The sequence below is a fragment of the Phyllostomus discolor genome, chromosome 8 (genome assembly GCF_004126475.2).
Source record: "Phyllostomus discolor isolate MPI-MPIP mPhyDis1 chromosome 8, mPhyDis1.pri.v3, whole genome shotgun sequence".
NCBI lineage: Eukaryota > Metazoa > Chordata > Mammalia > Chiroptera > Phyllostomidae > Phyllostomus > Phyllostomus discolor.
In genome coordinates this window covers 81,139,522-81,150,592 of record NC_040910.2, presented here as the reverse complement: position 1 = coordinate 81,150,592, position 11,071 = coordinate 81,139,522, and the positions used below count along the sequence as shown (strand labels likewise).

General features: G+C 45.7%; 1 protein-coding gene across 1 annotated transcript; it reads left to right on the top strand.

The window, feature by feature from the left end:
* The first annotated feature begins 3,141 nt into the window (after positions 1-3,141).
* Positions 3,142-9,957, top strand: COPRS (coordinator of PRMT5 and differentiation stimulator). Its single transcript, XM_028520730.2, has 4 exons — positions 3,142-3,305; positions 5,696-5,762; positions 8,785-9,006; positions 9,533-9,957. Exons 1-4 carry the CDS (start codon positions 3,207-3,209, stop codon positions 9,700-9,702), a joined length of 558 nt encoding a protein of 185 aa, XP_028376531.1. The 5' UTR covers positions 3,142-3,206; the 3' UTR covers positions 9,703-9,957.
* Positions 9,958-11,071: the final 1,114 nt, after the last annotated feature.

Genomic DNA, 11,071 nt, shown 5'->3' with positions numbered 1-11,071 from the left:
TGGGTATTGGGGGGAAAATTGTCCTTTAAGAAGATTAAGACATTGTAAAAGTGTCTTCTATCTCTGGGACTGATCTACAGAGAAATGCTTACAGCAGGAATGAAACTGGAAAAGTCAGCATTTGTGCCGCCTCTCAGTACCAGAACCAATAAGTAGAGACAAGAATTGAATCTTTTTAAAAAAATATTTTTAAAGACTTTATTTATTCATTTTTAGAGAGGGAAGGGAGGGAGAAAGAGAGAGAAGCATCAATGTGCAGTTGCTGGGGGTTATGGCCTGCAACCCAGGCATGTACCCTGACTGGGAATTGAACCTGAGACACTTTGGTTTGCAGCCTGTGCTCAGTCCACTGAGCTACGCCAGCCGGGGCTAAGGATTGAATCTTCATGGGCGCTTTATTTATATGCTGGTGATCTGAGAAGAGGGCGGGTTACATACCCTAAAAACCGTCTTCACATCTTACCTCAACCTGACCTTTCTATAAGGAGAAGAGAAGGGTATGTAAGGAGTTTGGGAAAAGGTTAATCGGATGAGTTGCAGACCAGGGGCGATTTCCCTAGTATTTCTTTGTCTACTGATGAACAATTCTTTATCTGCATCACAGACACTCTCTGCCTGGAACACAAGGGCTCAGATATCTTATGCTTGCAGACCCCCTGGGGCACAAAGGTTGAGTTGCTTGTCAACCTCCTGGAGTTTTATAGGTCATGTATTCTGGTTCCTGGAATAAGAACTTGCCACATGTGTCAGTCACTGAAGCCTATCAACTACAACTGAAGTGAAAACTCAGTTACCCTGTCAGGAAGGCCTGACAACCAGTGAAGGGCAGGGTAAGGAGTGGTTTAGAGCTGCCGAGAAGGGCCTCAGAGGCAGTGGTGGAAAGTGGCTTGGAGCAGAGAAGGGCATTCTGGGAGCAGGGGAGGCAGTTTGAATTTTATATCCTTTAACTTAGCGTTATGAGAAGTGTTTGGTACAGTTATGTTTCACTTAATGTTATTTTTTCGTATTAAAATAGCATTAAGAACATTTCACTCACAGTATTCTGTTGTGTAGATGAGCCATGACTTACTTTACTAATCTCCTATGGTTGGACCTTGTTATTTCTAATTTTTTCTTATAAATGTTGATGAAGATTCTTGTAAGTCTTTGTTTATATCCTTGGTTATTTTTTTTAGGAGATTGACATCTGACAGAGTATTGGGTTAAAGGATACAACTTATTAAAGGAATGTTGCTATATATAGTGCCAATTTGCAATGTATGAAAATACTGTCAAGCAATGTATGAAAATATCAGCACCTTTAGCTGCAGTGGATATTTTTAATTTTTGTCATTTTAATAGGTGAAAAATATCATTTTCATGTGTATTTCTTTGACATTAATGAAGTTAATATATTTTTCCTGGTTCTCTTATTTTTTCATGTTTTTTGACAGTTTTAAAACTTTTCTAATTTATAAGGGTTTTTGATATATTCAGAATATTAATCTTGATGTTGTCTTTATTGCAAATAATTTGTCCTAAATGTCTTTCTCTTTTCTTTTTCTTTTTTTTGTCTGTATGATTTTTACTGTTGATAACCCCTTTTCTGCCGAGCACAGCTCAGATTTTTTCCTCCAAAACCACTTGTGGCCATTTTTCTCTCTGCTGTTTTGTGTTAATACCTTTATATTAAATTCCTGTGAATATTAGAGTCTGTTTTAGGTCATTTTTATTTTGAGCTTTTGTACTCGAAATGTTGTCATTTGTTTTAAAATAAGAAAAATTTCCTCTTTTTGATTAAGTCCAGGGATGGTTACCATTCTAAAGCTGCACATAGCATTTTTATTGTAGTAAGGAGATACATGTTGCATGTGAGAGAGGAGAGCAAAGAGAGTGGAGGTCGGGATCCCTGTTACCGCCAACCACCCGGTGTCAGGCTTTCTCCATTTCGGGTTCTGGAAAGGCATCTAGGCAGCTCACCTGGGGCTGCGTTAGCTACAGTAGTTTCTAGCTCATACGGCAGTTTGAACTTATTAAAATTAATTCAATTTTTCATTTACACTGACAACATTTCAAGTGTTTAGCCATATGCTTACCATATTGGATTGCACAAAGAATAGAATTTCTTTTCTTACTATCGCAGAAGGTTCTATTGGACCGAGTTGACCTATAGATAAGTTAGGTTTGGAGAAGCTGACTCATGGGTCAGAGCAGAGCACACATTAAATGTCACATTCTCTTCCCTGTGGGGAAGTAAGTGCACGTAGAGAAAAAAAAAGGAATATTACGTACCAACTGTCACACTAGTTTTTTCAAATATCTTACGTAGTTTTCAGGCAACACATACTTTGAAGGCGAAGGACTAGGTTCTGTAACCTTCCAAAGATTGTATTAAGTGGTCTGGTAAGCCAGTTTACAGCTTTTCTGCTACTTAAATGTTAACATGCTTATCACACCACACATTGAGGCGGTTTGTTAATTTAGGCAGCTTGGGTAGAGAAAGGCAGTGAAGCTTGTTCTTGCCTATCTTCTGCCACCTTCAGGTTGCAGAGGGCCAGACCCAAGCAATTAAAAGATCTCTTCCCAGGTCGAACTACCCAGGTCGGACTATGGTCAGCACAGTCCTAAGGGCTACTATGACTTAAGTGTCGTCATGCTGTGTTCAGTACATCGTCGGAATTTGTTTTTATCATCTGCCCTGGGTTTTAACAACTACTTTTAAGAACTATCATTAAGGTGGAGAATCACAGGGCTGCTGTGTTGTCTCATCTGTCTGTGGATTCTAGTTCAATTCCAGCATGCGTTCTAGAGAAATTATAACGTCAAAAGTGAAATGTGGTTCGAGCTACAATTGCATTAAGTTCTTACAGCTCACATTTATACATTATTAAATGGACTCGGGTAACAGGGATTGGAGGTTTTGAAGCTGGGTAGTGATGACATTTGGCATTCCAAACTCAGTTGTCCAGCCCGCTGACCTGCAGGGACCAGAGTTACAAAAAATCAGACTTGGATTGGTAGGTGGGCTTTTGCGGTTGGGGGCGCCCTGCCCGTCCTGCGCCGCCCCGCCTCCACTCCTCGTGACCACGTATCCCGCCCCCTCCGCCGGGAGCACCCCTGGCTGATTGGCCCCTCCGCGGCGTATCCTCGGGCTTTCAGCCAGGCCGTGCATCACGTGGCCGTGCAGCGTCCAGGGCGCGAGGGCGCGGAGCAGCGGGCTGCTGGGCATGGACCCGCAGACCTCTCGGGCAGTGGCGCTTGGGGCTGCGGAGCCACCTCGGGGTCTGTCGCTGCCAAGCGCGCGGGTGGCGCCCCCAAGCCCGGAGGTGAGCAGCGCGCGCGGGGGCGGGCAAGGCCCATCACCTGCAGCGTGGGGGCGGGAAGTTGCGGGGGCGTCTCAGAACTGGGGGAAGCGCCTCCGCGGGCCGAGACGGAGACCGTTGATCGCAGTTAGGATGCGCGCTTCAGCTGGAAACCGCCAGGCCGAAGGGCTGCGGGGTGCGGGCCCTTGGGGCGGGGCACCAGAGTCGTGGGTGAGCGCGCGGGGCGGGGCGGGGAAGGAAGGCTAAGGCCCCTGGGCGCCACTGCCACTGCGTACTTGCTAAATGGGAGGTGATGCGGCATTCCGAGGGCTGGGGGTAGCTGCAGGGGGCCTGGACCCCGGCCAGGTGAAGGTGGTGAGGAGAGAGACTTTTCCTGAAGGACCTGTGTCCACTGGTGGTCATGCTTAGCTAGCCCTGAGCACCAGATGAGGTCTCAGGCGTTCTCTTCTCTATTCAATGAAACCCACAGGCCTGGTTTGGCGTAGGGTTTCCAGAAACTTGTTTTCATTGGAGTGCCAGGCAGCTCCTGGTTTTTTCAAAGACCGTTATTACCGTCATCCATAACCTGCCCTTGTTTGCAGTCAGTAATTTCTGCTAGATAATGAACTCCTTGAGGGTAGAAATCCTCTGTTTATTGCTGTTAACCTGGCGCTTAGCATATTGCCTAGCACAGTAGGCACGCTTATTAATTGGAGGAATGGCATGCTTGTTCAAGTATCAAAGATAGTACTAACCAAAGTTAAGAGAAATGTAGTGATAGACTTACAAAGAAAATTGCTTTGGAGTGCAGATGTGATGAGACTAACTTTGTTAGGGCATAGTAGGAAGGGACGTGCGTTTCCTCTCCAAGGGGAGAGAGAGGCGGTGCCTGTGGAGGTGTGGAGATGAGGGCGTGCTGGGCAAATGCCTGGGAACTTGGGCTACAGAGCTGGGAGAACACTATGCTCAACAGGTTGATGGCTGTGAGGGGGAGTTGTCACTCCCATGGGTAATTTTGTGCTCCCGCAGTAAAGGTGAAGGTTTTTGAGGAGCGTAGTAATTAACACTGCAGGGCTAGGCAGGATAGGTGAGTCCGGAGGCAGTTATGGGGTTATGGCAGTGGTGGCAGTGAGAGGTCTCACCAGCTGTCTCTCAGTCGTGACTAAGGGTTGTCACTGACTGTAGGGGGTGGAGTTGATGTTTTAAATCTAGGTGTGACTAGATCGTGAGCTAGCTGGGACAGGTGCCAAATGCAATGTAGATGTAGGGGCACAGAAGGTGAGTTTGTTTATTTAATTTTTAAAAAGATTGTATTTCTTTTTAGAGAGGGGAAAGGAAGAACAAGGGGGAGAGAAACATCAGTGTGTGGCTGCCTCCCATGCACCCCCTACTGGGGACCTGGTCTGTAACCCATGCATGTGCCCTGACTGGGAATTGAACCTGTGACCCTTTGGTGCGCTGGCCCGCACTTAATCCACTGAGTCACAGCAGCCAGGGCAGAAGGTGGGTTTAGATTTAACAAACATTACATTCTTGCTACGTGCTAGGTGTTTTAGTAAATGTTATGTCATCCTAAGCCCTCTGCAAGGCCAGAACAATCATCCCCAATTTCCAGAGAAGGAAACCCAGACAGAGTGGTGGAAGCGATGTGTGCAGGGTCACATGCTGAACGAATGGCAGAGCTGGGACTGAAGCAGGTCTTCTCATGCAGACTGTAAACATTTCTTGTTCCGTTTAGCAGGTCTTAGAGGTGGTAGGACTTAGGGAACTTTGGAGTGGTGAGAGCAGAGAGGCCTATGGTTGGTTGGGGGGAAAAAGATTTCCCTCAGCATCATTGAGACACTAAAGCTCTCTTGCCCCCGTGTATCAGTCAGGAGACAGAGAATTTGATAGAGTTGTTAATTAGATAAGAAATTGTCCAGCAACTGAAAAGTTAAAGATGAACACATAGGTAGCAACTACAGGAAACAGCTACCAGCCTTTGGGCCGAGGGAACAAAGGGATGAGGTTGGAATGGTTAAAATTTATGAGCTCAGAGGAGAGGCTTTGCAGAGCTGAAGTTTCAGCCTCGGAGAAGGGGGCACCGCCCCAGTTAGTGCTGGGGTCTGTGAGCTTGAAGGAGAGGTCCTGAGAGTCTGGGAGTCAGAGCTCTGAAGACAGGACCAGGCAATGAGGCTGGCTTTGCAAGTGTTGGCGGACTCTGAGTTGGATTCAGTGGCTGCTGTGGGAAGGTGCTCCTGCTGCAAGGAGTGAAGTGTCGGTGGGGTAGTGCCTCCAGGGTTTCAAAGTCCCAGCCCCACACACAAGGGGGTGGAGGGCGTGTGTAGATGGATGGGTTTGTGGCTGAGAAACAGCTTACTACTGGGGCTACCCCAGATGTCCAAGTCCTGGGTAATTGTTCCTTCTTCTGGCAGGCTGGCTTTGGCCCAGACGACCACTCCAGTCAGGAGAGAGAAACGAAGAAGGCCACGGATCGCCTAGGCAAGTAGATGGCAGAGACTGGGCGAATGTTGGGAGAGACCCAGGAAGCAACAAGAGGGACAGTCTCTGTCTTGCTTACCTTCTTTTTCTAGCAGGTCCTCCTCTTAGCTGTCAAATTGTCTTTTCTGCCTCATGTTCCGATAGTGCCCTTGTTTGGGAGCCCCGCTGGAGTTTCCTTAAGGGAAGTCCTGAACTTGTGTCCAAACGTATCCCTTCTACTGAAGAAGACAGCTTAGGAAAGCAGTGGGGATATATAGGCTTTGGAGCCAGGCAGAATTGTTTCCCCTTTCAGTGCTGGGTCAGAGCCCTGGCCTCAGAGTTTTGTTGGCCTTAGAAGGGTCTCGTCTCTTTTCTTTATTTTTATTATTATGATTATTATTAAAGATTTTATTTATTTTTTAGAGAAAGGGCAAGGGAAGGAGAAAGAGGAAGATAGAAACATAAGTCTGTGAGAGGAACATTGATCAGTTGCCTCTCGCACACCCCCAGCTGGGGACCTGGCCCACAGCCCAGGCACGTGCCCTGACCAGGAATTGGACCGCTGACCTTTTGGTTTGCAGTCCGGTGCTCAGTGCACTGAGCCACACCAGCCAGGGCTATCTTTTCTTTATCTTCAAAATGGGGATAATAATATTTACCTCAGAGGGTTGTTCTGAGGATTAGATGAGAAGATCTAGAACTCTAATTGATTCTAATGCTATTTTTAATTTAAGCGAATTATAATACAATAAAATGAAATGTTTAGTTCCTTAGTGGCACTAACCACGTTTCAAGTGCTCATAGTCACACGCGGCCAATGACAGGCTGTTGGACAGCATGGGCTGTGGAACGTCACTGTCACGGCAGGAAGTGCTGGTGGATGCTGCTGGTCTAGGAGGAGCACTGAGTACATCAGTGTAGTCACAGCAGCTGACACTGACTGATTCCCACTGTGTGCCAGGCACAATTCCAAGTGTTTCTTTTTCCTTTTTCTGTACTTAAAAACTCTCACAACAGTCGTATTTTCATTTTACAGATGAGAAAACAGGTACAGAGTAAAAAAAAATTTTAATGGGTGCAACTTTTTAAAAAAGGTTTTATTTTATTTATTTTTAGAAGGAGGGGAAAGGAGAGAGAAAGAGGGAGAGAAACATCAATGTATGGCTGTTTCTCGTGTGGTTCTCACAGGGGACCTGGCCTGCAACCCAAGCATGTGCCCTGACTGGGAATTGAACCGGCGACCCTTTGGTTCACAGCCCATGCTCAATCTACGGAGCTACACCAGCCAGGGCACAGTAAAAAAATTTTTTTAAATTGTGGTAAAAGGCACACAACATAAAAGTTATCATTTAACAATTTTTTAAAAGATTTTATTTATTTATTTTTAGAGAGAAGGAAGAGAGGGAGAAACAGAGGGAGAGTCATCAATGTGTGGTTGCCTCTCACATGCTCCCTACTGGGGACCTGGTCCACAACCCAGGCTTGTGCCCTGACTGGGAATTGAACTGGTGACCCTTTGGTTTGCAGCCCATGCTCAATCCACTTAGCGACACCAGCCAGGGCCTCATTTAACAATTTTAAAGTGGCATTCAGTGGCATTTAGCCCAGTTACAACTGTTATGTAACCACCACCACTGTTTAGCTCCAGAACATTTTCATCACCCCAGAGAAAACCTTCTACCCAGAAGGTAGTCACACCCCATTGCCTCCTTTCTTGTGCCCCTGGTGACCACTGATCTGCTTTCTGTCTCTATGGATTTACTTGTGCTGGCCAGGCAAATGTAAATTGCATGTAAATGGAATCATACACTATGTGGCCTTTTATGTCTGGCTTCTTTCAGCATAATATTTTCAAGATGAATTCATCCAGCGTGTATCAGCACCGGCATACCTCAAAGATATTAGGGGTTTGGTTCCAGACCACTGCAATAAAGCTGCTGTTACAATAAAGCTAGTTGTGATATTTTTGCTGGTAGAGAATTTTGCCTTTATAAAAATCTGTGAAGCGCAATAAAGCAAAATGCCATAAAACGAAATTTGCCTACAGTTCATTCCTTTTTATGGTCAAATAATCCCATCATGTGTATAAACTGAGTTTTGCTTACTCATTCATCAGTTGGTAGGTATTGGGTTGTTTCCACCTTTTGGTGATTGTGAGTAGTCCTGCTGTGAACATTTTTGTACAAGTTTTGTTTGAACACCTGTTTTTAATTCTTTTGGGTATCCATTTAGGGGTGGGTTGTATGTTAATTCTGTTTTTAAGCTGTTGTGGGAATCAGTTGAGTATATTAAGCTCAGTCACGCTTTTAGTAATTGGCAGAACTGGGATTTGGACCCGGACAGTTTGGCTTCAAACCCATGCCCTGAAGTATTGCTTTATTCCTTACAGCTGTCATTATCATGTAGTGTTAATAGGCTGATTCATTTCCCAGCTCTGCCTGGCATCACCATAGCACCGTGTGCCTGGAGGTTCTCTGTCCTCCCCCAACTTTTTCTCATTATTTTGAGACCTTTTGATCAGAAGAGATCGGGCGCTTCAGGGTGGTATGGCCATAAATGAGACCTTTTGAAAATGGACCATCTTATGTTGGGAGGAGGAGATGTGGTGGCTGTCCTTTGTGACTCTTCTTTGGCTTGCTTGTAGCCTAATCCCACTTTCCTGTGCTCTCCTCTCACCTGCTCTTTGAGGATGAAGGGAGGAGGAATAGAAGAGCAAAAGTTCAATTCACACCTGTATTGTGCAAGTTTCGTAAGCTACCTAAAAATGTATCCTGTGCCTGACCCCCTGTGTGAATTACAGGACTGAGGTATTAATGGCTTTGTTGTAGGCAAAAGGTCCTATCTATTGGACAGAATTGATCAACTCTACTTCTAAAAGTGTCAACAGAACTTTTTTTTAAAATACTCTGGTGGCTAAAGAACTCTGTACGCTTGTTTTACTGCCACCCTCTTAGTAAGTCTGCCAAAAATCTCCCAAACACTCAAGTAGGCTCCCTGCTTTGCCAGTTGTTTTAAGACCTTCTTCCTTTTGTCGATTTCTTAGCCAGTGGAGCACAGAGCATCCCTAACGATAGTCCTGCCGGTGGTGAGGGCCCCCCTTCTGAAGAGGAAGGCTTTGCGGTGGGGGATGAAGATTCTGATGGGGAACTGAATTCCTGGGAGCTGTCGGAAAGGATGCCCCGCTGTCTGCCCAAGGAAAGGGCTGCTGATCTTCTTAATGAGGACTGGGACTTGGAGCTGAAAGCAGATCAAGGGAATCCATATGGTAGGTGTGGCATTTCCAGGGTACTAGGCCAGGGTTTGAGATGCTCCTACCAGGTTGCCCCTAAAGGCAGACAGGATTTAGAAGAGGGATCCACAGCTGTGAGCTTAGCTGATGTCTATTACAGATCCATGATTTCTGTGGCAGCTTCTTTTTCATACTGAAGAAAAAAATACATGCAAATTTTGCATTTGACTCCATAATGTATCGGTTGGTTTTACCCTTGAAACACTGTTCCTCTCTCCAAATATCTTTGTGTGAACTGAGCAGCTGCAGACAGAAGTACCTTGTTACCCAGTTGCTTCCTCTGCCTGCCAAGAACTGGTGGCTGGGAAGCCCCGCTATGGGTGCCCTCAGAAAGAACATGCTCGTGATTCTTCGGGAACGGAGGACTCTGTGTGTGTGTGTGTGTGTGTGTGTGTGTGTGTGTGTGTGTAAACAGTGTGAGTGTTTTCCTTCTAGACATTTTTGCCTATTTGTTTTCACTTTCACTCCTTCCTTTAATCTTATCTTTTAAAACGGCCTGCAGATGCTGACGACATACAGGGTTGCATTTCCCAGGAGGCCAAACCGTGGGTGTGCTGTGCCCCGCAAGGAGAAATGCTCTACGACCCCAGCTGGCACCATCCGCCTCCACTGATACCGCATTATTCCAAGATGGTCTTTGAAACTGGACAGTTCGATGATGCTGAAGACTGAGTGCAGCTTTTGCCTGGTGGATGGATGGGCCCTCAAGATCAAGGTCTCCTTTTCTTTGAGGTGAGATGTCATACCTGAGGAAATATTCCTGGTAATGCCCGAGCCAGGTACACGGACTGGTGTTAAATAAGGTCCCACAGTCCCCTTGTTCTTTTGTTGTTGTGTTGTGTTTAAAGAGCTCCTCTTTGGACGTGCGTTTTGTTTCTGTGTCAGGAGGAGGAGTTGTGTTCTTTATAAATAAAGGCAGCAAAAAAATCACTGTGTTTCTGTCTACTCCCCCCGCCCTCCCATTTAATTAGATACTTCCCAGTAAAGCCTTAGTCCTTCATCGAAAGCCTCTGATTTACATTTTCAGGATGGAGGACATGGAGGCTTGAAACTATTTTGTGAAAGAAAATACTTCTTTAGTTTTGAGTCTGTAGATCTGGCACCATTGGCCAGGGACTGGAATCCAAGAAACGTTGGTGACTTTGTGGTTGATTTCTTTTCCTGTTGATGGAAAATTGATCATTCACTTAGTTAACAAGGACTTTCTGTGGGCTGGAAAACTAAATGGCAAATTGATTATACCAGCAATTATGTAACCCTCAATTGGCAGGAAAGGATTTTAAAATTATTTTCCATTTAATGTTTTAAGACTTATAATTACTTATATGAAGTCCCTGTTTTTTAAAAAAATTGCCTCATTTTAGAGATGAGGAAAAGACTGAAAACACTGACCTCTTCAAGGTCACATAAGCAGGAAGTGGCAGAGCTGGGGCCTGACCCCACGGGTGACGTGAAGTCTGTTCTCTCGGTGGCCCTCTTGTGTGTGAGGACCCGGTGGTGGGGTTGGGGACTGTGCCTCGGCAAGTCTGTGACACAACAGACTAAGTCAGCTTTGCCTTTTCAGCAGGCTGAGGGCTTGCTTCTTTACCTCCCTGCCTTCTTATTGAAGCTGAATCGAGAAAAAGTTTCAGATCTGAAGTCTTGAGACAACTCCATAGCAATTAAATGAACATGTGACCTTTTAAACTACTTTTTCAGAGGCACCGCAAAGTATGAGCAGACAGAACTTTATGAGGAAAGGCAGTGGTTTTGACTGAGGGCCCTCACGGCCAAGGCTGTCTTAGGGGGAGATGAAATGTTCCTTCCACCATCCTTGCTGAAGGGACAGTCATAGACCCTCTTGCCACAATGCTCTTCTCTCCTCCCAGTGCCAGAGCTGTTAAGACTGGTGTGAAAATGAGTATGCGTGGCGAGATAAGGTGAATTTGAGAAGCTGAACCGAGAAACGAGAGGGAGTGAGGAGGATGGCAGCACTGCTGGATGGGAAGGATGTGTTACTGATGGGCTACTTTTTTGGCTCGCGTGTGAGCTGAAGCAGTGA

Excerpts from the sequence above, each read along its gene's own strand:
- COPRS (XM_028520730.2), top strand. The coding sequence starts at position 3,207 with ATGGACCCGCAGACCTCTCGGGCAGTGGCGCTTGGGGCTGCGGAGCCA. Across the intron at positions 5,763-8,784 it reads GAAGGCCACGGATCGCCTAG|CCAGTGGAGCACAGAGCATC; the intron begins GCAAGTAGATGG and ends TCGATTTCTTAG. Across the intron at positions 9,007-9,532 it reads AGATCAAGGGAATCCATATG|ATGCTGACGACATACAGGGT; the intron begins GTAGGTGTGGCA and ends AACGGCCTGCAG.